The sequence below is a fragment of the Bolinopsis microptera genome, chromosome 12 (assembly GCF_026151205.1).
Source record: "Bolinopsis microptera isolate Bmic1 chromosome 12, MBARI_Bmic_1.0, whole genome shotgun sequence".
In the NCBI taxonomy this organism is placed as follows: Eukaryota; Metazoa; Ctenophora; class Tentaculata; order Lobata; family Bolinopsidae; genus Bolinopsis; species Bolinopsis microptera.
This window is the reverse complement of record NC_087083.1, coordinates 13,528,037-13,554,948: the sequence shown is the minus strand read 5'-3', so window position 1 is coordinate 13,554,948 and position 26,912 is coordinate 13,528,037. Positions and strand designations below refer to the sequence as shown.

General features: G+C 37.6%; 2 protein-coding genes across 2 annotated transcripts; both read left to right on the top strand.

The window, feature by feature from the left end:
* The first annotated feature begins 1,370 nt into the window (after window positions 1-1,370).
* Window positions 1,371-14,384, top strand: LOC134823931 (A disintegrin and metalloproteinase with thrombospondin motifs adt-1-like). Its single transcript, XM_063835527.1, has 27 exons — window positions 1,371-1,404; window positions 3,583-3,744; window positions 4,312-4,362; window positions 4,564-4,779; window positions 5,572-5,709; window positions 5,980-6,141; window positions 6,300-6,440; window positions 6,618-6,723; window positions 6,970-7,066; window positions 7,202-7,277; window positions 7,413-7,631; window positions 7,775-7,863; window positions 8,281-8,413; window positions 8,669-8,739; window positions 8,907-9,044; window positions 9,304-9,460; window positions 9,682-9,774; window positions 9,996-10,098; window positions 10,363-10,473; window positions 10,630-10,726; window positions 10,880-10,976; window positions 11,173-11,301; window positions 11,734-11,861; window positions 12,108-12,232; window positions 12,468-12,544; window positions 13,760-14,018; window positions 14,237-14,384. Exons 1-27 carry the CDS (start codon window positions 1,371-1,373, stop codon window positions 14,247-14,249), a joined length of 3,222 nt encoding a protein of 1,073 aa, XP_063691597.1. The 3' UTR covers window positions 14,250-14,384.
* LOC134824555 (uncharacterized) lies at window positions 13,815-25,621 on the top strand. Its single transcript, XM_063836463.1, has 25 exons — window positions 13,815-14,024; window positions 14,178-14,384; window positions 14,579-14,887; window positions 15,013-15,182; window positions 15,395-15,498; window positions 15,803-15,921; window positions 16,498-16,605; window positions 17,063-17,246; window positions 17,384-17,579; window positions 18,168-18,312; window positions 18,583-18,792; window positions 19,132-19,228; window positions 20,061-20,214; window positions 20,358-20,539; window positions 20,773-20,849; window positions 21,050-21,461; window positions 21,595-21,733; window positions 22,015-22,218; window positions 22,404-22,493; window positions 22,722-22,851; window positions 23,226-23,923; window positions 24,067-24,269; window positions 24,397-24,578; window positions 24,824-24,945; window positions 25,191-25,621. The coding sequence occupies exons 2-25, from the start codon at window positions 14,321-14,323 to the stop codon at window positions 25,356-25,358; spliced, it is 4,467 nt and encodes a 1,488-aa protein (XP_063692533.1). The 5' UTR covers window positions 13,815-14,024; window positions 14,178-14,320; the 3' UTR covers window positions 25,359-25,621.
* The last annotated feature ends 1,291 nt before the right edge of the window (window positions 25,622-26,912 follow it).

The following is a 26,912-nucleotide window of genomic DNA, read 5'->3' as shown; positions in this document are numbered from 1 at the left end:
GCATAGAGTCCACTAGTATTTAATATTATATTAGCCTGTACTGGTTCAATAAAATGTGACCTCCAGATCAGTAAATTTATGGGTGCTGGAAGAGCTGCATAGAGTCCACTAGTATTTAATATTAGCCTGTACTGGCTCAATAAAATGTGACCTCCAGATCAGTAAAATTAAGGGTGATGGAAGAGCTGCATAGAGTCCACTAGTATTTAATATTATATTAGCCTGTACTGGTTCAATAAAATGTGACCTCCAGATCAGTAAATTTATGGGTGCTGGAAGAGTTGCATAGAGTCCACTAGTATTTAATATTAGCCTGTACTGGCCCAATAAAATGTGACCTCCAGATCAGTAAAATTAGGGGTGCTGGACGAGCTGCATAGAGTCCACTAGTATTTAATATTTGCCTGTACTGGCTCAATAAATTGTGACCTCCAGATCAGTAAAATTAAGGGTGCTGGAAGAGCTGCGTAGAGTCCACTAGTATTTAATATTAGCCTGTACTGGCTGAATAAAATGTGACCTCCAGATCAGTAAAATTAAGGGTGCTGGAAGAGCTGCATAGAGTCCACTAGTATTTAATATTAGCCTGTACTGGCTCAATAAAATGTGACCTCCAGATCAGTAAAATTAGGGGTGCTGGAAGAGCTGCATAGAGTCCACTAGTATTTAATATTAGCCTGTACTGGCTCAATAAAACGTGACCTCCAGATCAGTAAAATTAGGGGTGCTGGAAGAGCTGCATAGAGTCCACTAGTATTTAATATTAGCCCCAAAAAAGCGGTCCCGGTCGAGCCTTGGCTTTAACGAGATGGAAGCAACCAGAGAGATGGTTAGATGTATAAATTTGGGGATTGAAGTGGTTTGCAATAACCAGAGAGATGTTAAACAAATTTAACAACAGGTTGTACAAAAAAGCATGTGTAAAGAGTTACCGCTATCGAGTGATAAAAAAGGACAAAGGAGAAAGCATAGATATGATCTTAGGCAGCTAGACGCCAGCTAGCTCATCGCGGTGTCACATGACTTTAATACCACGATATCATTGGTCATCTATATATCCAATGCGAAATATAAATATAGCGCGTTTTTCATGAATTTGTAGCGCCGTACAAAAATTAAGCAGTTTGGAACAAAATTACAAGTTTTCAGTTTACAGAAATATTGAAACATTTCAATTTTTGTTTGCATGAAGGTTCTAATGACTTAATACAGTCGTTTAGATAATAAAAATACTACAAAGATACCAAGTAAACTCACAAATATTGCAACTTGGTTAAAAACAATGCATTTAACTGTTTTGGTGGCGCGCGCGCGCCATCTCAGTCAATTACTCCCATATTTGATCAAATAGGATAATAGGGACGCAGAATATGCGTCCCTCTAAAAAGTCCGATTCCCTTCATGGTATGCCCCTTTTTCCGCCTTCGGCGGCGCGCGCTTCGCGCGCGAAAAGTGGCATGCAACGTATGTCAACGATTTCGATAAATTTGGTACCAAAAGTTGTCTAAAAATGTGAATAAAATAAATCCACCGTGTAGCAATTTTTGCTAAAAATGCTACACGGCGCTTGTTTGCCGCGCGTGCTTTTTTCGCGCAAATTTTTATTTTTTGGCCTATAACTTTCACATTTTCAGTTATTATCACATAATCATTATGGCATCGTAATCAGCTCATCGAGACAAAACTTTTAGTACTAATATTTTAAGATTTAAAGGAAAATTATTTTCAAAATTTTTTAATCTGAACACAAGGGTCCCCCCTTGTGTGAAATTTTGAACAAATTTTTGAACATTTTTGTGCTTCAAATATTATAATTTTTGTACTAAAAGTTGCGTCTGACTAAGTTCATTACGATCCTGTATGAATTATTTCAAAATATTCAATATTTTAGGAGTTATAGGCATTTTAAGTAATAAATTACCCATTTTTCGTCCTTTGTACACTCTTGCGATGCACAAAAGGCCCACATACAGCTCGACGTTATCGTGCTACACGGTGAATTTTCATTATTCACACTTAGAGGCAACTTTTGGTACCAAATTTATCAAAATCAGAGACAAAAAATTCTGTGCCAGCTCATGGCGCTTATTACAAAGACTATATGTCCGTTCATTTATTGTCCGTCCAAATAAGGTCCGATAAGGTATGTGGGGCTGTCACATGAGGAAACTACCTTATCGGACATAATTATCACGGACAAGTTTTTTCACGGACATAATTATTCACGCTCATGACCGCCCAAAAATTGTGATAATTTTTGGCGATTTTTTAATAAGTGTTTTACTCTTTTTCTGATCTCTAGAATGTGACCGAGGAGTGATTATATTTGTCCTAGTATACTAAAAAGCTATGTAATATAGTAATCGGCTACACAAATATTTCGCATATAAAGGGACACACACACTAGAATTAATGGAAATAATTACCGGACTTTATTATTCACCGACCTTAAATGCCACAGACATTATTTTCACGGACATAATTATTCACGCTAAAGTCTTCAGCGTGAAAGTAATGTCCGTGATAATTATGACCGATAATGTAACTCTTAATCATAACTCAGCCTTAAAAGTACAGCCTTTTCTTGGTAATTCCTTTTTTCCGTGCACGTGGATTATTCATTTATTGCCTGAACGAAGAAAGTACTATTACTACTATAGTACACTTTATATAGTACTATACACTAGCTCAAAAACCTCTCCCGGGAAGAGAATTCTGCCCAGAATTTGTATGATGAATGAAACTTTGTCACATATTGACTGAATAAATAACTCGAACCCCTTTCCTCCAATTTCTTCCCTCCAACTTATTACCTCCAGTCTCTTCCCTCCAATTCCTAATTTTTTACCTTACCCTGCCTACTTAGTACTATAAATATATTCAGAACTTAACAAAAGTTCCAAATTTAATTATCTGACATCTGTTTATATAATTAATAATTGTACTCCGTATCATTATTTGTTTAAAACCATAATCTAAGAAAATTCTAGAAGACTAATATAATTTAGAAATGATCTGATACATAATCGGATGAAAAAGAAGGTAATCAGTCACTCTTAGTCCCAGTCAGATAAGATCGTTAAAACTGATTAAAAAACTGATAAGCATGATGATAAAAACACGGACGATTTATGTAACGTTTATTTTCTCTTTCTTTGCTTTTTTTGCTCGTAGTTTGTCGGATCTGCCTGTCCGTTTGTAAAAGTTACTTTATAAAAATGGTAGCTATCCTGCACTGGACGTTAATCAGTGTGGTGTTAATAACCAGTGTGGAATTAATTAATGGTCAGTACACTTCTCTTTTATTAATCAACAAATAGATCGTGAAAGGTAAAGACTAATAGATTAAAATTAATAAGCCAACATAATAGAAAATGTGTCCTAAAAACTCGTCGACATTTAAAATAAGATGCCCATCGAGTACACACACACCTAAAGAGGCGTCAATGTAAAAATAGGCCCCTTTTAAAGGCCCTTTTTTAAATAGATACCCCTTTAAAAAGTGGTAACAATTTTTTCTTTTTCATTATCCATGATCTTTATACCCATATAAAACCCGAAGAAACATTCTTGCAATTGCAGTGGAGGAAGTGTTATGGAGTGAGTGTATTGTAGAAGAAGGAGACTGCGGGGCGGGAACTCAGACCAGTAGTCGCCTGGTCCTGAGATCAGGAACTCACGTTACCTACCAACAGAGGAACTGTACAGTTGACTGTGATGTGGAACTTGACTTGTTTGAGAGAGGTGGGTGATACTGGGGTGGAAGGGGGGGGGGGGGGGGTGATACTGGGGTGGAAGCCGTGCATTTGCGATTAGTTTATTGTTTAAATACCTTTACTAAGGATACATGCTGGAATTATTCTACGTTGCAATGTAACAACATCGTATTCATGATAAGATAACGAATAATTTGAGATCATGTATACGATGTTGTTACATTGAAACGTAAGATAATTCCTTTCCTGATAAGAGCCTATTCCTTGTCGCAACAAACGGGATCAATACAAATTTTGCCCCAGAACATTACAACTATGCGACTAATAAATAATGTTCGGATCCTGAATATGATTAGTTACTCTGGAGTAACTAAATTCGTGAATGTTTTTATTAAACCATTATTTTGTAACACCACTATTAGATCCAAATCACGTCAAACTTAGGTGGTAAGAAAATTGATTTATGTTTCTAGAACTTAAATTTAGGAGAATGCACAATTTTTAATAGTCGGACTCGTCCCCACCTCAAAAATATTGTTACAGTGATTCGTCGGAATTAAAAACCTATAAAATATTAAAGTAATATTTTTACCAGATGTTCTAGCGACTCCAGCAAGTGGCACGAGCATGCTGGATCAACTTCTGGGTAAGTTTCCTTTTCGGCTATCAAACAACAATAGCTCCAACCATTTAAATATTTAAAAGTAAAAATTATCAATTATCATTTTAATCATGAAAATTCAAAATCATTACCTTCAACAATTAAGAACCAATCACTATTTCATAGTATTGTTATAAATCATCACTTCTTTAACCTGATAACACATTTCTCTGCCTTCCCCCACAGACACAGAACAGCGTTCATACAACCCGGCTCCTGACGAACTCTTATCCGGACAAAGCGAATTTGAAGACACTAATTACGAGGATGTGGAAGAGGCGTCCCAGTCACCAGTATCTACCAGTTTTGAAGGGACTATAATACAAGATAGCCGGATAGCAGAGCTGCAAAGCGGCACTGAGGCTTCGGAACTTGAACGTGATGAATTCTGCACCGTTAACAGTGAGGACAATTGGAAATAAATTAAAAACTTACCCTATTGGAAGATATTTGACTGGTCATTGCGTGAACGGACATTAAAATGAACCACTTTAACTTTTTAAGGGTGGACATTTTTAAGGGTGGATGGAAAAATCCGAAATTAAAACGTGGTCCCACTGTAACATCCACGTGTACTTATCACGTGTTCCCACAGTAACAACCACGTGTACTTATCACGTGTTCCCACAGTAACAACCACGTGTACTTATCACGTGTTCCCACAGTAACAACCACGTGTACTTATCACGTGTTCCCACAGTAACAACCACGTGTACTTATCACGTGTTCCCACAGTAACAACCACGTGTACTTATCACGTATTCCCACAGTAACAACCCACGTGTACTTATCACGTGTTCCCACAGTAACAACCACGTGTACTTATCACGTATTCCCACAGTAACAACCACGTGTACTTATCACGTGTTCCCACAGTAACAACCACGTGTACTTATCACGTGTTCCCACAGTAACAACCCACGTGTACTTATCACGTGTTCCCACTGTAACAACCACGTGTACTTATCACGTGTTCCCACAGTAACAACCCACGTGTACTTATCACGTGTTCCCACAGTAACAACCACATGTACTTATCACGTGTTCCCACAGTAACAACCCACGTGTACTTATCACGTGTTCCCACAGTAACAACCACGTGCACTAATCACGTGTTCCCACAGTAACAACCACGTGTACTTATCACGTGTTCCCACAGTAACAACCACGTGCACTAATCACGTGTTCCCACAGTAACAACACACGTGTACGAGCCGTGTAACGTGACCTGTGGAGCAGGATTCGAGCGGGTTATTCTCCTCCGGAACAACTTTAGGCCCTGTGGAGATAAATCCCGACCTTGCTTCCGAAACTGCACTCACCGACATTCTAGTTTGTTGCATTCTGGAGATTTTTAGTTTATTTTGTCGACACTGTAATGTTTTACTTTTATCTTTCCTTCTTTCCTTATATCACACAATTAATACCTTTAGGCTTTATCTGCTGATGAATGAATAATAATCAACGAATTCTGTCCAACCGAACTCACTTGGATGAACGAATATGTAACTTTGCATAAAACTAACTTACAAGAAATCTACCTCTAATAAACAAACCTTTGCTCAGTATACCTCTAATATTAATAAACAAACCTTTGCGCAGTATACTACGAGAAGATGACTGAATGCCAGGGCGAGTGTGACGGAGGGAACAGCACAGTACAAGGCACTCAGCTTTATATGAAGTTTTGTCAGGATAACCCATGTGCTATAAAAACGGAGACGTGTACTGTACAATGTGGTGAAGATGAGCCGAGAAAACCTGGTAAAACATGTTATTTATCTCTTTCTGGGTCTAATGCATCGAGGAATATCATTTTGGAAACGTCTTGTGATAATTTTATTTCTTTAAGTCAGTATCTTAAACTGTAAAATTAATCCTGGCCTTATAAAAACTGTAAAATAACCAGCCCACGTTTCCAGGTGAGACTCACGGTTGGAGTGAATGCACTGCTCGGTGTGGTCCAGGTACTCAGTCCCAAGTGGTCGAGGGAGGGGATGTCGTCACCAGATCTTGTAACGGCTCATGTGATCAGGATATACCACGTGACAGTGATTACTCGGGTACGTGGAGGTGAAATTATGTCGCTACAAATATTCATGTTTAGCTGCCGCGCGTTTTTAGCACGAAATCAGATTATTTCCAGTGCTGACCGTGACAAAATTCGATACTAATACACTTTTAATGTTATGATAATATTTAAACGGATAACAGTTTCTATGAAAATTCCTTCTCACTAGATTGGAGCGTCTGTAGTGCCCGCTGTAATATTGATGTACAAACACGTGGTCTCCATGGCAACAACCGTACTGATAACTACCAACTTTGTTACGGGCCATGTGACGGGTTAGTTTTTAATTCTTTCATTTCTTGCAATAATCTTTATAACAATCATGGAAAATATTTCTCCCAAAATATTGCAAAGACTTGGGTTATTCTACTGTATATATTTGTTTAGAATGGAGGTGTTGTGGAGTGACTGGTCACTTTGTACGTGTTTTATTCTACTTTATTTATTTGTTTAGAATGGAGGTGTTGTGGAGCGACTGGTCACTTTGTACGTGTTTTATTCTACTGTATTTATTTGTTCAGAATGGGGGTGTTGTGGAGCGACTGGTCGCTTTGCACGTGTTTTGATCACGGAGCTGGTGTTTCCAAGAGGTACCCAATCAGCTGTAACTCCTCCTCCGTTAGTATTAGAGTATTTTATCTTTCTGGGTGATTTGTCTTAAGGTTCTTATTATAAAACGCTGATATTATTTATTTCTTATACATTACTCAAAATAACAAGATCGTAACTACTTGCTTATCTTGTGATTCCCAGGAGTGTAATGAAGAGACTGTGTCGTGTTCATACAGTGATTGTGCCGAGCAAGATGAAAGTTCTTACATTGTTCACGGTTAGTTTGAAATACATATTATAGCTGAACTCGATTATATTAAAGGGTGTTCCTGAATTGTGATATAGAAGTGGAACACTATTTTAATGAAAATGTTTACGTTGCGAGATGGAGCCTAGCAATGATGTATTACAGGTATCAAACTGGTTGACAGTAGTAGTGAATATTCTGTAGCAGAGGGCTCATCTCTAGAACTGACTTGCTTAGTACTGCTAGAGACCTCATCAGACTCAGCTATGACGTCATCAGACTCAGCTATGACGTCATCAGGCTCAGCTATGACGTCATCCAATCTGAAGGCCACGAATCTTTCTCCGAGTGGGATCACATTATCATGGATTACAGTTTCTCCAGGTTTTTTAAATGATGAAAATGATTTTATTTAATTTATTACGTACAACAGCAAGAAGACATTTAAATACGAAAATGTATTTCTTCTGTTAAGTTGGATTTGCATATCCTTGATTAGGAGTATGTTAACCTTTAAAACTTCCCAGATGAAGGGACGATTGATTTTGAAGAGCATGTAGTTGTAAAGAGGGTTGACAAAGTTTACAAAATACTTTACAACGTCTTAAGAATAAAAGTAAGTTTACTTTCCCTCGAGCATACCCAATATTATACTTTACAACGTCTTAAGGATAAAAGTAAGTTTACTTTCTCTCGAGCATACAACGTCTTAAGAATAAAAGTAAGTTTACTTTCCCTCGAGCATACCCAATATTATACTTTACAACGTCTTAAGGATAATAGTAAGTTTATTTTCTCTCGAGCATACCCAATATTGATTAGACAAGATTGTTAATCAATATTTGATCTAATATTTAATCTAACGAATAAAAGTATCTCTTTTGAATCCTAATCTTTACGTACATTTACATACATTTACTTAAAATTGCGTACATTTACGTACATTTACGTACATTTACGTACATTTACGTACATTTACGTACATTTACGTACATTTACGTACATTTACGTACATTTGCGTACATTTGATCAGGTTGTGAGAGCAATCCACGCTGCAGGCTACCTGTGTAAAGTTACATCGGCATCAGGAGCACAGCACACAACAATCAAACCTGTTAAAGTTTTTAGTTTCATCGCCTCCCCACACAACGTCACTGTTGCTTTAGGTTAGTTGCGTATTATTACCGTTGTCATATTTCTTCCTTGAACGAGCTAGAAAATTCGGTAAACGTTTAATGAAAATTATGATTTTATCTTCATTGGAAATTAGGTGGCGGCCTCTGAAAATCTCTCTGAAAAGAGGTTTCCTTCTCCTCGTTATGGAACCAAATGATAATCGTTATCAATGTTTTCATTATTCATTGTGATTGTCCGCGAGAGCTCTGAATTTATTTAAATGTTGTCTAATTATTTGTATACAGGTGGTGAAGCTGTCCTAACGTGTCATGTTCAACATCCGGACCAGATAACTACTCCCAACAATAATGTACAGGTGTGTTAGTGAATCAACTGATGGCAAGAGCTGGTGCAATATTATAATAACATGAATAAATTCGTCATCATAAACTTCCCTACCTAAGTAACTATTACCTAGGCTACCTTGTAGAATGTAGAGTCCACTTATAAGTGTAAGAATGTTCTGAGATTGTAAATTATCAGGAGAGAAGCAAAGTGTACATCACGTGGTTAAAAGATGATCTAGTCCTCTTCTCTCTGGTTCATGTTAGGTCGCCCTTCAGAAGCTTACTTACTGTGTTTAACGCTGATGAGAATGATGGGGGTCGTTACAGCTGCCAGGTATATCTATAATTTAATAAACACCGTTACAGCTGCCAGGTTTCTCTATAATTTAATAAACACCACACATTTTACAGATTTTACTTTTATTTGAGTACTCACTTACCAGTACTATTTATAGATATTGGAAATGAAATCAGATTGTGTTTTGAACTATGTATTAAAGACGTGTTGTGTTAAAGACGTTATGCCTAAAAATTTACCAGGCAGAAAAAGTCACATAGAAACATCTGTCGACTAAACTGAAATATTTTTCCAGGCTCGGTCCGGTGATCTGAAGATAGTGTCAAAAGCAGGTCAGGTGACAGTGGGCGTGGAACCACTGGAGTTGGAGACACGGTCAGACGATATGATGGATTCTCTGGTGTGGTCAGAGTGGTCGGAGTGGTCAGAGTGCTCCAATCCGTGTGATATGGGTGAGTAGGACTGAGATTGTTTTGATAATACTTTTAAAAAAGGATGTAGAAGCAAATACGACATTAAAGTTTGACCCCAAATAGCTGAAGTGTTGGTATGATGTAAAGCTCAAAGCTGTGACAGGTTGCATAATAGGCAAAATTTTTAATTGTAATTATATTGTATGCACAGTTACAAATCAAGTTCTACAAAAATTTATGATAGATTTCTTATGATTTAGGTTTGAGGGTGCGGAGTCGACTTGTGAGTGAAGACACGACAGAAAATGAAATTAGTCTATGTTCTGGAAGCTCTGAATGTGCGACATCTCAAGGTTGGTAGAGCTAACTCCTCATTCAATTTTATATCTAAACGTTACTTTTAAACCCATTGTTGACTCTGATAAAATTATTTTAAAAAATAAATTAAAAAATAAAATAAAATAAAAAACTCTGATAAAATGATTGGAACGCTCTTAAGATTAAAATCACATGCGGCTGAAAACAAAGACGTTATAGGAAGTTAGGATTAATGAATCACAATAAAATCTCACAGTAGGAATGGTTATAAGAGTGGTGTACAGTGAAGTGTCTCACCAAGTGTCAATACTCTCAGCTTGGTCTGTGTGGGGATCTTGTGAAACGTATACATGCTCCAGGTACACTAATAAAACAATTATTAACAATTATTTAAAACTATTATACATTTAAAACTATTATAAATTTAAAACACTCGTAATCTTAAGCAATAAATAATTCTTACTACAGCAAACGATAGCCAATCATTTATTTATATAAGTCAAAATAAGTTGTATGATCTGAGTGAATATGCAGGAATTTAAACGTCAAAAATACGTCATTACTTAGTACTCGTAGAGTTTTCAAAATATATCCTTGTGTTTGACGTTATACACTATGTTCAGGTCCAGGTCCAGGAATTGTTTGAGTACTGGGTGTGAAGAAACACTGTTATCAGAACCTGAATATTGTAATCCCTGTGTAGTTCAGAGCGGTGGTCCGGGCAGAAAGAAACGGTTTTTTCTCTAAAATTACCGATCAGTTGTCACTTTCCCGATTAATTTCCTCGCCAAAATTTGTAATTATTTGTGATCTTTTAATTGCCTTTAATTACCTTTGATTAACTTTAATTGCAAATAATTACATTTAATTACCTTCAATTATTTTAACAGGTCGGCAGAGTACCTGACGGGTAGATTCTCAAAATGCTCAACAAACTGCGGTCTTGGAGTCACTGTCAGACCAATCTTCTGTGACGACTGTAATCAGGTCAGTCAACATCGTGATCTTTTCCATCTTTTCCTTCTTTTTGTGTGATGAGTTTCAAGTTTTTAGCTAGTTTCAAGTTCGTGACAAGATTATGATTCGTTTTTTCCCCTTCAATCATAATCTCTAAATCTAATGACCACCGCCTTTGACTAGATGACGTTTGAAGTGGACTCATGTATGAGTGATGTTCAATGTCAAGGTAGCAATTTGGGAGTTTCTGCTCAAGTAACTATCTTCTCGGACTCTAACGGTAACAAGACTACAAGAGTGACTGAGATAATTTGGAAAAAAGATAATTTGGAAATAATTTTTTTTTCTTCAAAAGTTAAAACTATGATCCAGACAAAAGTTCTCAAATGGGTCACTAATCAGTGGTCACATAAGTTACAACGTCACTAAAAGATCACACTATAATATCCCTAGCTTATCACCCTCTATTTGTACAGGAGTTGAGATGTATTCGGAGTGGGCTGACTGGGGGGAGTGTAACTGTGGAACCAGGACTCAGACCAGGACCAGGTTTTGTATTACAACTAGCTGTGCAGAGCCTGCACTTTGTCAGGAGTGTTCTATAGGTGGGTTATTTTAGTTGACATAACCTGGTAACCTGGTAACCTGGTAACCTGGTAACCTGGTAACCTGGTAACCTGGTAACCTGGTAACCTGGTAACCTGGTAACCTGGTAACCTGGTAACCTGGTAACCTGGTAACCTGGTAACCTGGTAACCTGGTAACCAGGTCCTGTATTACAACTAGCTGTGCAGAGCCTGCACTTTGTCAGGAGTGTTCTATAGGTTGGTTATTTTAGTTGACTTGGTATCATTTTTTATACTTTTCATATACTTTTTGTATATATGTTTTTTTATGTGGCACATACATTTTTAAGTCGATTTTCTGGCCGACTAGATTTCAGACACACAGAGTTAAAGTATAACATAAATTGAAATGTAACGAAATCTTAACAATGGATTTTAATTTACTGGTGTAAGTAAAAGCATTGTCTACAGGCGACCAAAGCGAGGATAGATCGTGTGACAAACAGTGTGAGTTAGACTCCTTCACAACCTGGAGTGTTTGGGGACATTGCCAACCCTCCTGTGGATCCGGCAGACGCTACCGCACACGCTCTTGCAACGTTAGTACATACTTTAGGTTTTGTTAGTAATGTTAGTAAACATTTTTGTGTTTTGAAGTGGTAGTTGCTCTTTTGCTCTCAACTATTTTTAATCAGGTGCGCTTTAAATTTGAATCGAATAATGGTTTAGTACCAAACAAATTCATTTATAATCGTGGACTCAACAAAACACTATAGCAATAAGCAAACAATTTGTAATCCAAATAACTCCTGAAACAACTAAAATGATTGCTGCGCGCTTATCAGGGGTACACGTGCACGGGTAGACTATCAGACTCAGAACAGTGTGACACGGAGTGTGCGGAGGTGGACTACTTCTTTACCCAGTGGAGTAACTGGACATCCTGTAATCTTCAGAATTATAAGCTCAGGTATGTTCAGACCCTTACATGTTTTTGGATTTTAAAGATGTCGATATACTCGATCATCAATCATTAATTTTTATGTGTAATTACTTATACTATCATGTTGAACATTGTTTATTGTATGTTGAACATTGCATTGCAACTACTGCATGTTGGACATTATTTTTATTGCCTGTTGAACACTGTTTTCTGTATGCAGAATGTTGTTTATTGTTGTGAGCAGTTACCACGTCTTCTTCAGGACCAGGACTTGTATAGATGAGACAAACTGTCCGAACACTGCAAAATTGAAGTTAGATTTGAAGAATTGTGACCAAAGTATGACATTTAATTCTACTCATCACTTTATAATTCTTATACTCAGACGTTCAGCAAAAATTGTCAGCATAGGAAAATTCAATCAAAAATGTTGTCACCGTTTGCATTGTTTAAAATATATTTGTATACGATCCTGTTTAATGATGGTTGTTGTCACCGTTACATTGTTTAAAATATATTTGTATAAGATCCTGTTTAATGATGGTTGTTGTCACCGTTACTTTGTTTAAAATATATTTGTATACGATCCTGTTTAATGATGGTTGTTGTCACCGTTACATTGTTTAAAATATATTTGTATACGATCCTGTTTAATGATGGTTGTTGTCACCGTTACATTGTTTAAAATATATTTGTATACGATCCTGTTTAATGATGGTTGTTGTCACCGTTACATTGTTTAAAATATATTTGTATACGATCCTGTTTAATGATGGTTGTTGTCACCGTTACATTGTTTAAAATATATTTGTATACGATCCTGTTTAATGATGGTTGTTGTCACCGTTACATTGTTTAAAATATATTTGTATACGATCCTGTTTAATGATGGTTGTTGTCACCGTTACATTGTTTAAAATATATTTGTATACGATCCTGTTTAATTTAATGATGGTTGTTGTCACCGTTACATTGTTTAAAATATATTTGTATACGATCCTGTTTAATGATGGTTGTTGTCACCGTTACATTGTTTAAAATATATTTGTATACGATCCTGTTTAATGATGGTTGTTGTCACCGTTACATTGTTTAAAATATATTTGTATAAGATCCTGTTTAATGATGGTTGTTGTCACCGTTACATTGTTTAAAATATATTTGTATAAGATCCTGTTTAATGATGGTTGTTGTCACCGTTACATTGTTTAAAATATATTTGTATAAGATCCTGTTTAATGATGGTTGTTGTCACCGTTACATTGTTTAAAATATATTTGTATAAGATCCTGTTTAATGATGGTTGTTGTCACCGTTACATTGTTTAAAATATATTTGTATAAGATCCTGTTTAATGATGGTTGTTGTCACCGTTACATTGTTTAAAATATATTTGTATAAGATCCTGTTTAATGATGGTTGTTGTCACCGTTACATTGTTTAAAATATATTTGTATACGATCCTGTTTAATGATGGTTGTTGTCACTGTTACATTGTTTAAAATATATTTGTATACGATCCTGTTTAATGATGGTAAAAATATATTTTTAAAGTTGCAGGAGAACTCGGTTATGAGGACGGATCTGGTGATACAGGTAAATACGATGATGATAGTGCTGATAGTGCTGATAGTGCTGATAGTGCTGATAGTGCTGATAGTGCTGATAGTGCTGATAGTGCTGATAGTGCTGATAGTGCTGATAGTGCTGATAGTGCTGATAGTGCTGATAGTGCTGATAGTGCTGATAGTGCTGATGGAGAATACTACGAGCAATGGAGCGTATGGTCATCGTGTGAGAATCAGAGCTATAAGTACAGGTGAGCTATCAATTCTGCCATAGTCAGTAGTCTAAAACAGTGTTAGCTTATTTGATGTCTGATTTGCATTATCTTAGTATCATTTTATCATTTTTAAAGCAGCGAACTTATCGTTCCCTTCCTTCATGTATATCATACAAGGCTGCCTTTCAGAAGTCGAGGATGCAAGGAAGGGTACAAATGTGAAGACTTAGCTATGCTAAAAGACGTAGAGGAGTGTGCTGATAGTGCTGATAGTGCTGATAGTGCTGATAGTGCTGATAGTGCTGATAGTGCTGATAGTGCTGATAGTGCTGATGGAGAATACTACGAGCAATGGAGCGTATGGTCATCGTGTGAGAATCAGAGATATAAGTACAGGTGAGCTATCAATTCTGCCATAGTCAGTAGTCTAAAACAGTGTTAGCTTATTTGATGTCTGATTTGCATTATCTTAGTATCATTTTATCATTTTTAAAGCAGCGAACTTATCGTTCCCTTCCTTCATGTATATCATACAAGGCTGCCTTTCAGAAGTCGAGGATGCAAGGAAGGGTACAAATGTGAAGACTTAGCTATGCTAAAAGACGTAGAGGAGTGTGCTGATAGTGCTGATAGTGCTGATAGTGCTGATAGTGCTGATGGTGCTGATAGTGCTGATAGTGCTGATGGTGCTGATGGTGCTGATAGTGCTGATAGTGCTGATAGTGCTGATAGTGCTGATGGTGCTGATAGTGCTGATAGTGCTGATAGTGCTGATAGTGCTGATAGTGCTGATGGTGCTGATGGTGCTGATAGTGCTGATAGTGCTGACAGTGCTGATGGTGCTGATAGTGCTGATAGTGCTGATAGTGCTGAAGAAAGTTTTGATGGGACAAATTCAGGTTCTTTTCACATTCTTCCTATCATTGTTCCTCGGTTAACCAGGAGGTGAAAGCTATTTTAATATACCTGGCTTACATAGAAAAGCAAACTATGAACCAAGCAAGAAAGCAACACGTGATTTCAGATGGCAGAGATCTTATTGACATGTACGGAGAGTGGAGCGAGTGGAGTGACTGTAAGAACATGCAGATAACACTAAGAACTAGACAGTGTAGAGACGAGAACACGTGTCTTCAGAAACCCGAACTGACAAGTGAAGTAGCTGAATGTCAGCAGCCGTCTTCTTCAGACGAGGTCAGTAAGTTTCAGTAAATTTCTGTTTACTTGTGCATGCACTAACTGCAGTCTGAGCATTTCCCGCGAGCCTAAAAATTCTTTGTTGCCATTGGTTTCATTTAAGTTCATTGCTGTGTAATCCTGTACTATTTGATGAAAGTATCAAATCAGGTGTTGCCTGGTAACCAGGTAACCAGGTTACCAGGTTACCAGGTTACCATTTAAATCAGGTGTTGGGACCATGGATAAATCAGGGAGCTTGTCAAGTTGGTGCAATACAATGTGGAGATGGGGAGCAGATGAAAGTCAGGCAGTGTTACCTTGATCAACCCAGGTATTATAACCTGGGGACCCCAGACTATAATGTTAGATTAGAGATTTAGATGAAAGTCAGGCAGTGTTACCTTGATCAACCCAGGTATTACCTGGGGACCCCAGACTATAATGTTCATAAACTTAGATTAGAGATTTGGCGGAATGACAGGCAGTGTTACCTTGATCAACCCAGGTAACATCAGCCTGTCAAAATGTCTTTATTCTGGATGGAAATCTGTCCTGGATGTTTTACTTCAGTTTAAGAATGCTACATTTTTTTCAAAACGCATCAAACAATACAACTTATGGCAGTACCTTTGCAGATCCTGCCCCGAGCAAAGCTTCCAATCTTCCGAGTGTGACGATTCAAACTTCTTCGAGTGCACCAAACTCTTCAAAATAGTCCCCTGCAGCATACAATGTGACGATGATGAAGATGCAGGTATTAGACCTTTTACAATTCGAAACGAAACGAAATACAGTATTTACTATTAGATCTTACAATTCAATACGGTACACGTACTGTAGTTCTACAAGCACTAAAGTTCGACAAACCTTAAAGCTCAACCCTGTTGAATTTTAGTGCGCTACTTGGACTGTAGTTCGACACGGCTTATTAGCATGTTTTAAAAATCTAACACATATTTTACTTTGGACATTCCAACAGCCATATAATTTGTTACACGGGTGTAACCAGTCAATTACAGGAAGCCGAAGGATCCAATTATACATAAGTCCAATGTGTGCCATGATACTTGTCTGATATGACCAATTTAAGGTTAAAACTGGATCTGGACGAGTTGCATTTTAGGGCCTACCTGATAGTTTAAGTTGTCTCTAGAATCTAGAGACATCTAGAGTCTAGATGTTAAAGATGGTTACAACACGGCTATCAAAAGGTGAAAGGTCTGAATTCGCTTCCATTAAGTCATTAGTTAACAAACTTGCTTATGTCATAAGCAAGTTTGTTGACTAATTTATCATAAGCCTTATAATAAATACAATTCCTCGCATTCAGAACGCAGCAAAGAAGAGTGGATTACTTACCAGGAATGTGTTATGACGGATCCGCAGACTAATTGTGGGGCTGGTGTCCAGCTAAAAATACGGTCCTGTTTCCAAAGAGGTTATTCGTGGATACGTTTGTTTTCTTATTATCAATATCAATCTTAAGTGTTATTCGTGGATACGTTTGTTTTCTTATTATCAATATCAATCTTAAGTGTTATTCGTGGATACGTTTGTTTTCTTATTATCAATATCAATCTTAAGTGTTATTCGTGGATACGTTCGTTTTCTTATTATCAATATCAATCTTAAGGGTCTGCCCACACTACGCCATGTGGCGACGGGCCACTTGGCCCTATTAACCTAAACATACTGTGCCACTTGGCGTGGATTTAGCAAATCCATGCCTCTATTCAGAGGCACGAATTTCCTGCCCACACTACGCCATGTGGCGACGGGCCACATGGAGTGGGTCAAAAATGTAATTTCGTGGTTCTTTCAGCTGATAAGTAATTTGTCCGAGTATTGTATCATTTTTGAAAAATCGTCAATGCTCATAGTTTTCCATTGTGCAGGAGAGTGCACCAAAGAAGAGCTTGGGTGCAGCGACAAAATGGACTTACTAAACTGCACAGCTTTGATGAAATCAGAAGTCTGCTCACTGCCTTGCCCCCTTGACTGGAAACAGATAGATAAAGACTGCGATAACAAAGATTGTGCTGTGACAGTTAACATGACGAAATATTTTGTAGAGATGAAGTTCGTTGAAAAAACATCTTTATGCAAAATGATCTGTGAATATAATTATACAGAAATACGATGTATTTATAAAAATAATATTTCATTGACTACATCAAACGTCTGTTCTTCCTTCTCAGCAAATTCACTTTATTCAGGTACAAATCCTCCAACGCATTTTACGGAGCTGTGGAGCTTATCGGAGACAAGGGCAAAATAGGTTTTATAGCTTGGGGTTTTTCTGGGGTTTTCATTGAAGGCTGTGGCGGATTGACGCGGTTCAAAGGCCGAGAGGGACCTGTTCATGTCGACCAAGATCGGGAGATTACCTGGACACTTTACATCTCAGATGAGGTTAGAGTGAGGTTATAGTGAGGTTAGAATGTGGTTAGAGTTGGGAGACTACTGTCCATGACATCTTGTCCATGGACAAGATGGCTATACTTAAAAATGAATTAAGTTGTTCTGATGATTCAATCAATCAATTACAATGAAGATCATGTGTGCAGTAAGATATGAAGATCATGTATGCAGCTGACTGAGTCCGCTGCAGTAGTACCTCGCTTTCACGTGCATCGAGGGAAGAAAGAATTTTAATTAAAAAAAACCGCGTTATAACGAGGTTCACGTTATAAAGATGTATCTTGTTTCCAGGAGATGTTGTTAGTGATGGGAGGTATTCTCTCTCACCGGTAACCAGGTTACCAGGTAACCAGGTAACCAGGTAAACAGGTAACCAGGTAACCAGGTAACCAGGTAATCAGGTAACCAGGTAACCAGGTAACCAGGTAACCAGGTAACCAGGTAACCAGGTAACCAGGTAACCAGGTAACCAGGTAACCAGGTAACCAGGTAACCAGGTAACCAGGTAACCAGGTAACCAGGTTACCAGGTTACCAGGTTACCAGGTTACCAGGTTGTAAAGATGTATCTTGTTTCCAGGAGATGTTGTTAGTGATGGGAGGTATTCTCTCTCACCGGATGAAGATGGATGGGTGTAAATCTAAATACGCTGCCAGTAGGATCAATACTGCGGGTTTTAGGAACTTCAGAGCTGTTCATGCTAGATACCGATTTGTGGAGAAAGGTAAAACTCTGAAATATTCGTATCAAGGTGATCTAACTCATTCCATGATTTGATTTGAAGTAGCCTTATGTTGTGTGTTTCCCTTCGTGTCCAAAAGTATTATATTGATTTGAAGTAATAGTTTGATGATTATTATGGAAAGATTGCAGCCTCTTTTAACTTTTTAATTTCATATACGATTAATTCTTACCACGATAGATACCAATACAGTAAATACTAAGTACGATAAAATCTCAAACCAACAGCCACGAATTTCTAATTTCCCTCAAGGAAGCGAAGGTATCTGGGAGAATATCGGAGACTGTTACCCAGACAACGCGAGCTCCCAGTGCGGTCAGGGAACCCAGATACAGGGGAGAGCGTGTCTGAGGACGGGAGGGTGTCCCCCCTTGATGGAACTGGTGGAGGATTGTCCGGCTGGGTCCCCCCTGGGATGTACTGGGTTGGTCAGATCGGCGGAATGTCAGACGCCTTGTCCTGGTAAGATTAATTTTGTTAAGTCGTGTGTTCTGTTATTGTCATTATTTTTATCTATTTATGAATACAGAGTTTCTACGAATTATGTTTTTTGAAACATCACATTCTTTTGCTCAGATCATAAGTCATAGCCATTTTGTTATTCCTAGAATTTTACTATTTTTGTTGCAAATCACAATAAATGCATATTCATTATTCATGAATATTATCATTTAATTAACTAATGACTGGACATATATTTTACCAAGGGTCCTTAAATTTAAATCTAGAACGTGGTTATATTATCAACGTAACGAATAAATAAATAAGATATATTTGTATCATATTATAATATGTCCCCAGAGAATATAATTGAGATAGGAAAGAGAGAGCAGTCTAACACTCCAGGATCTCTGGTAGAGTATGGAAACGGCATCTGCCATCTCCCTTACAGCAAAAGGTGAGTCTTTAATCTGTATAAAGTCTGTATAGAGTCTGTATAGAGTCTGTATAGAGTCTGCATAGAGTCTATATAGAGTCTGTATAGAGTCTGTATAGAGTCTGTATAGAGTCTGTATGGAGTCTGTATAGAGTCTGTATAGAGTCTGTATGGAGTCTGTATAGAGTCTGTATAGAGTCTGTATAGAGTCTGTATAGAGTCTGTATAGAGTCTGTATAGAGTCTGTATAGAGTCTGTATAGAGTCTGTATAGAGTCTGTATAGAGTCTGTATAGAGTCTGTATAGAGTCTGTATAGAGTCTGTATAGAGTCTGTATAGAGTCTGTATAGAGTCTGTATAGAGTCTGTATAGAGTCTGTATAGAGTCTGTATAGAGTCTGTATAGAGTCTGTATAGAGTCTGTATAGAGTCTGTATAGAGTCTGTATAGAGTCTGTATAGAGTCTGTATAGAGTCTGTATAGAGTCTGTATAGAGTCTGTATAGAGTCTGTATAGAGTCTGTATAGAGTCTGTATAGAGTCTGTATAGAGTCTGTATAGAGTCTGTATAGAGTCTGTATAGAGTCTGTATAGAGTCTGTATAGAGTCTGTATAGAGTCTGTATAGAGTCTGTATAGAGTCTGTATGGAGTCTGTATGGAGTCTGTATGGAGTCTGTATGGAGTCTGTATAGAGTCTGTATAGAGTCTGTATAGAGTCTGTATAGAGTACAGTTCGTAGCATAGAAGCGCTTAAAAGTTGTGATCATTCATTTCTTAAAGTGCTAATGTTTAACCTCGTTGATTTTGACAGATAACAACTTTATCTTTTTAAGCTGAGATGTCTTTCACTTCAGTTGTGGTGAAGGTGAGATAGTGATGGTATTTTCTTGTTTCCTCTCCGGTTCCTGCCCGGCTGAGTATCTCGGAATGCAGGAGGGCTGTTCTTCTCATAACTTTCTGGACTGTTCTCTGTTGTTCTCTGCACTTCCGTGCCACGTGCCCTGCCCTGTAAGTAGTCATATTCTTATTATATAATTCATTTAGAGTAACTTAAGAATAACCATCTTTAATTTCCATATTGTTTTTGGTCGCCATATTCTAAAAATTCGAAAGAAGGTCCAAATAAAATGTTAATGATAACCCCCTGTCAGGTTGAACGAAAGTTAGGAGAGTGGGAAGACGCAGGAGACTGCGAAGTTTTAGGAAAGAGCGGATGTGGACCTAACCACGGTTCCCAGTTCCAAACTAGATCTTGTGTTAGAACCAAGTCTTGTCAGCTTACCACTACTACTAAGGAGTGCTCTGATCCATGGCACTGTTCTCAGTTCTTCAGGTACCGTCGCCTGGGTGACGCTCGCTTGTCGGTCTGATCACACGAAATGTTTTATTCTTTTATTGTTGCTTTGATGAGCAATTTTCTGTTTGAATTCAGTCCAAAATTTGAATTATTTCCGTAAATTTTTGAGCCCACTTTAGCCGAATAGCGAATTAGCGTTCAACCATATTGTTCTTAAGGAACTTCTGCATCTCATAAAACATTTCTAAAACAAATTCCCATGTCTTCAGATCAGTACCATGTGCGGTAGAATGCGAGGAACAACTAGGAGAGTGGGTGGAAATGCACCACTGCGTACCAATCGCAGGTATTTATTTATATATTTATATATTTATTTTTATATTTATATATTAGTATATTGGAGTACTTATCTTTATTAGAGTATTAGAGTATTAGGTACGATGGCTGAAAATATGTTGCCAATGTTGTAGAGGTTTTATTGAATCTTTTGGAACTCATTCCCTTGTCTAATTGCGGGAAATACTGATTTTTCCCTACCAAACCCAGGTAACTGTGGAGACGGTAACCAGGTACAAGTCAGGTCATGTCACGTGACCCACACCTGCCCCACGTGGGCTAGCAGCACGCTGTCCTGCCAGGGTGATTTAACTGAGTGCTCGGAACTATTCCGGTCGGTGCCCTGTCACGTGCTGTGTCCGGAGGAGAAGGTGTGGGAGGAGATGGGCAACTGTTTAGTAGGCGGAGGAGAAGGAGGAGGAGGAGACTGTGGGGAGGGGACCCAGATTTTAGCACATGAGTGTGTGGGGACGGACACGTGCTCGGAATTGTTTAGTTGTCAGACCAGCTCGTCTTTCTCTTGTTCTGATGCTTTTAGTAGTCAGCCGTGTACTGTGGAGTGTCATCCTGAGCTTGGACATTTCGTTAGCGTGGGAGGGTGTCTTGTGGAGGATGGCAAAAAGTTAGTTTTATTTTTCTTGCAAAATGCAAACTTTTTCAGTTTCTTTTCTTGTTTTATCAAAATTTTGAACTTTTAGGATAAAGTTGGTAACATTTTAAAGAGTAATTCCAGCAAATAATTACCCTCCCTATAGTTGTGGTGAAGGGCACTATGTATCGGTTTACTCGTGTTTCTTCAACAATACGTGTCCGGGACCTCTATACTCTTGTCAGAACTTCCTCGATTGTCCCGAGCTATTCCGGCTCTCGCCCTGTTCCGTGGAGTGCGCTGATGTGAGTCTCATGTAAAAACAATCTCAAGCCTTTATAGTCAATAGTGGTCTCTGACCTATAGTCAATCACAGGCGTTTATAGTCAATAGTGGTCTCTGACCAATAGTCAATCACAGGCGTTTATAGTAAAAACTGGTATCTGATTTATAAGTCCATCACCAGCATTTATAGTGTCTGGACTGTGGTTTAGCTATTTCATATTTGTTCAGAGATTATAATGCATTAGTATATCGTACCAATATTACATTAAAATTTAACATTGCCTCCCTTTGACCCTTTCAGCCGTTGGGAGATTGGGAGAAACACGGACAATGCCACGTGGTCCCGGGGAATGGTACCTGTGGGGAGCTGGCGGGTACTCAGCTGCTTGTCCGGGAGTGTATCAACTCTAAAACGTGCCCTAAAAACAAGGGTTGTACTGGTGTCCTGACTTGTTCTAGTTTGTTCAAGTTCGAGTCGTGTGATATCGACTGTGCTAATGATAAGGTGGAACATGATTAAACTTTATAATTTTATAATTAAACTTTATAATTTTATAATTAAACTTTATAATTTTATAATTAAACTTTATAATTTTAGATTTAAACTTTATAATTCAAATAATCTTATCATTCTCTTAAGTTAACGATTAATTTATTTCAATTTAAACTGAAACTAAAAACTCACTGTAGGAGGAAGATGAGATGCTGGGCGAATGGGTGGACATCTACCACTGTATTGCTAGCAATGATACCGGTTGCGGTATCGGTACTAAACCTCAGGTTCATTTCCTTATAATTATAGTTCTAGAATCTAGCTGCTCTGCTTAATTAGTTATCCACTTGGAAGTTTTGATTCGTTAATTAACTTCGCTAAAATTGACTATTTGATCTCATGCTTGGATTAAAAACACGATTTACACGAACATAATTTACACGATTATATATTTTAAAAAAGATCTTCAATATTAATTTTACCCTAAACATAACAAACAACCCAATGTATTGTAGATGAGGGAGTGCATGAACACTAACACGTGTCCAAGGTGGGCGAAGGAGCACATAAACTGTTTCGATCATTTCAACTGTTCCACTTTGTTCAGACAGATTCAATGTGTTGTGGTTTGCGATAAAACTATTGGTTAGTTTCACTCTAAAATATTTTAATGTTTACTTTTGATATAATTTTCGGGCTGAGGTATCGTTACAATTCTCTGTTTTGTGTTTCTGTATATAATTTCTGAGTCCATTCGAATATTTGCTTGTACTTATCGTTGATGCAATCACAGCCAAACCCACAAAATACCTTTGAAAGCCCAGCCTACTCGTAGATTATCATTATTGGATTGAAAAAATCGTGTGTCAATGGTGCAGTCACACTAGTACTACTACATATCGACAAAATCAGCCACCCACCTTACTTATATATATAATTAATTCATATACAATAATTGTTTGCAACGTTTTAAACCATGAGTTATTTCGTTTTGGTTATATTTCATAAATTGTTTTCAGATGGAGGTTATACGATTGACAACCTCATTCTAAATGAAAATTCTACACAAAATAGCGATAACCTTACGGTTATAACTGATGGAACCAAAGAAGAACAAGAAATAAAAGGAAAAGAAGAAGGCAAAGAAGCAGTGAAAGAAGAAACGAAAGAAGGGGGAGGAGAGAACGATGACGGAGAAGTTACTGAAAAATTGATAGAAGAAGAAACGGGGGAAGAGGAAAAAACAGTTGAAGGAGATGATGAACTTGAAGACGAATCAAGCAGCTCAGTCGATGATAATAAAGGGTTTAGCATCCTTCCTTACATAATCTCTGTAAAACCAACTCAGTCTTCAGACAGAAAAGTTACCAGTAATGCAGAGCTGGGGAAGGATTCAATAACAGAAGAAGATGAGAAGGGAGATTCAACTAAGGGAGAAGATAAAGAAGAAAAAGCATCAGAACAAGAAGCAAACAAAGATAAGGCAGAAGAAGGGAAGGAAAAGCAAACAAAAGAAGAAAAAGAAGGAGAAACACTGAAAGAAAAAGAAGAGGGAAATGCATCTGATCAGTTTGAGACTGAGGATTTGAAGAAACAGGCTGTTGAACTGAAACCCACCTCATGTGAAGCATTGTTACAGCTGTCCACTGATATATCTTCTGGTGTGTTCACTCTTTACAAGCTTAATGGTGACGTGTACAAGACGGCTTGCAAAATGGTTAGTGCTTGACATTTTGCAGCTGTATTTAAAAATTGGAAAAATAATGTGGGTTAGCTTCTGTTCGATGTAACCGATCACAAAACTGATTTTTACATGATCAAGCAATTTATCATACAAATTCTAATACAAATCACACTCAGGACAAGACAAATTTAGAACCAAAAGCCTGGACACTACTGGGAAGTTTTGTTAATACTGACGAAACAGTATCTTGGGGCGGAATCAGAAATAGGAACTGGACAAACTCTGAAACATTTGGACGAGCTGGGAATGCAGAGTTAGCTGATTTTAAAAGTGACGCATGGAATGCAGTAGCTGGGACAGAGATTTTAATCGAGGACAGGTCAGTGCGCTTAAATCGTTTTCATTTTCTGTTCTGCCTGAATATATAATTTTTAGTAGATATTAGGTTAATCTATTTTTATTATCATATTTATAACGATTGTCACAGCTATTTTCTTTTATCTCAGTTATGGTTGGATGAGCTTCTACCTGGGGGACCCGAAAGTCACCCTGATAGATCTCCTTGGAAAAGTAGAGCACTGCACTACAGAACCCGTCAAAGGTCCCGGTCATAACGTAGAGTCGAGCAGTTCAAAATGGAGAAAGACTGGAGTACTTCTGATCTACCCTGCTAGAGCTAAGGAATTAGGTACCTTACCTGCTTATCGGCCTTTATTTTTCCTGCCCTCATTAATCATCATTTTGCTCCTGTGGCCATACTTGGTGTTAGGGCCGTAACAAATTTTTGGTTGACCAAATTAGGGCCGGGTTAATTAGGGCCGATAAGACATGCTTGTCTGATGTCACATTCCTTATCATCGGAACACATCTCGTCAATCCCAGAAGTTATAAGTTATAAGAATATCGCTTTCACTTTCTAACTCCTGTATCCAGGTTGCAACAGGATGGACACTAATCCGGGTTCCACTGAGAGGACACCTGTGCTGGGTTTTGGTGGAACTCTATGTGGTCTGATGGGAGCTGGCATGCTCAGTAGTTATAACGCTAAGTCTATGGTGGGTGTGTTAAAAAACCTTTTGTTTTCAGCGATCATGATAATTGTCGTTTTAGTTTATAATTGTAGTTGTACAGTTTCAGGGCCAATTTTCCATTGTATGAACCAGTAACTATAATCAACTACATTCTGACCATCGCAGAGGATCCCTTTCATTTCACTCAAACCCTAACTTTTTACTAAAACCCTAACGTTTAACTAAAACCCTAAATTCCCAGACCTAATTTGTTAAATCCTCTCCTACAGGACTGGCACATGTCACTAAATGAAGACACCACGTGCACAGAGGTCAGGTGTGACGAATCAAGATGTGGTGGACCTTGGAACAAGCTGGTACTTGCTACGTCACGTGACTATATTAACGTAGAAGGCGCGCATGATCTCAGCACGTGGGGCAAAATTTACATCAGATAATGTGTAAATGTTGGGACAGCTATCCCCCGCATTAACAAGGGGAAGAAACTGAATTTTTTCAGTTTACTGTTTGGAATATTTTGTAATTTCAATGCTATCATTTTATATTTTTAAAAGTTTTGATTATTTTTGTCATTGTATTTCAATTTTGTGAGACACTATTTAGATTTTATTTTTCAGTAGCGTTAATATTGTATTTGATATATCATGAAATTGTTGAAATTGTTAAATCATGAATTCGAATTATCGTTAATCGCAATCGTATAACGGCTATTTAAATGAAAAAATAAAGCCGACAGATACAAACCCACTTACTGACTTACATCTTTACATGTAACTACAAACGTTACCCAAACTTTCAGTCGGGATAGGATCAGAAATTGAATAGAAATACATTTTAACGAGGGCTCTGGGTTCATACTTCATACAGCCACATAGAAAACCGAAAACGTGTTAGTAGAAGATTAATGCCCTATATAGATAATTTTTATTTTATCTATAAATGTTCAGAGAGGTTCGCGAAATTTATAAATAATTTGTATTTGTATCTATAAAATGTTCAGAGAGGTTCGCTGACGTTCGCTAACGTGACTATGGGAACAGGTGGTTTGATTGCGACTTGTGAACCATTCACTAAACAGAGGGTCTGCTCATTCAAGTAAGTTGTCGCTCTAACTTTAAATAAAGTACTTTTAAATAAAAATTGTTAGTATTCAAGATAAACTGCATTGTCAAGTACGTTAATTGTTAGTGTTCGAGATAAACTGCAGTGTCAAGTACGTTAATTGTTAGTGTTCGAGATAAACTGCATTGTCAAGTACGTTAATTGTTAGTGTTCGAGATAAACTGCATTGTCAAGTACGTAAATTGTTAGTGTTCAAGACAAACTGCATTGTCAAGTACGTAAATTGTTAGTGTTCAAGACAAACTGCATTGTCAAGTACGTAAATTGTTAGTGTTCGAGATAAACTGCATTGTCAAGTACGTTAATTGTTAGTGTTCAAGATAAATTGCAGTAGTAAGTACCTGTGCACGCAAGGTAATTTCTAACTTATATAAATACAGATGCTCTGTGTTCGAAAAACAGTTAAAGTTATTTTCCGCTTCTCAAAATAACTCGTGCTCTCTCCGGAGTTAGTTAGATTAAGTTAGAGATAAGTTAAGGTACGGTCAGCGAGGGTTGGGTGAGGGTTGAGTGATATAAGTCTGGTTATATATAGGGTTTGAAGTAAAAGTTTCTCGAATTAGTCATTGTATTATTATATAATTTGTTATCTTGTAACCCTCGTTTTCGTTGTTCGTACCCTAAATTGCTACAAATAATCTACAAATCTTAAGCAAATAGAGACTGCTTACACAATTTCCATACTTCATTTTGTACAACAATTTCAAGATTACCGTTACGCTTACATTGGACATTTTACTTTATAATTCACTTATATTCAGAATATGAAAGGAATCGTGTCGGGGGTGGTTTTTTATGTAGGAGTGAGCATGGAGAAGAAAACAAAAAACGGCCATCAGTACAGTGAGGTATATCTGTCTAAAACAACA

Coding starts and splice junctions, on each gene's coding strand:
- LOC134823931 (XM_063835527.1), top strand. CDS start 1,371: ATGCGTCCCTCTAAAAAGTCCGATTCCCTTCATG. Junction 11,862..12,107: donor ACCGCACACGCTCTTGCAAC/GTTAGTACATAC, acceptor CGCGCTTATCAG/GGGTACACGTGCACGGGTAG. Junction 12,545..13,759: donor TTTGAAGAATTGTGACCAAA/GTATGACATTTA, acceptor ATATTTTTAAAG/TTGCAGGAGAACTCGGTTAT.
- LOC134824555 (XM_063836463.1), top strand. CDS start 14,321: ATGGAGAATACTACGAGCAATGGAGCGTATGGTCATCGTGTGAGAATC. Junction 15,499..15,802: donor TGTTACCTTGATCAACCCAG/GTATTATAACCT, acceptor GTACCTTTGCAG/ATCCTGCCCCGAGCAAAGCT. Junction 24,579..24,823: donor TGCTAGAGCTAAGGAATTAG/GTACCTTACCTG, acceptor TCCTGTATCCAG/GTTGCAACAGGATGGACACT.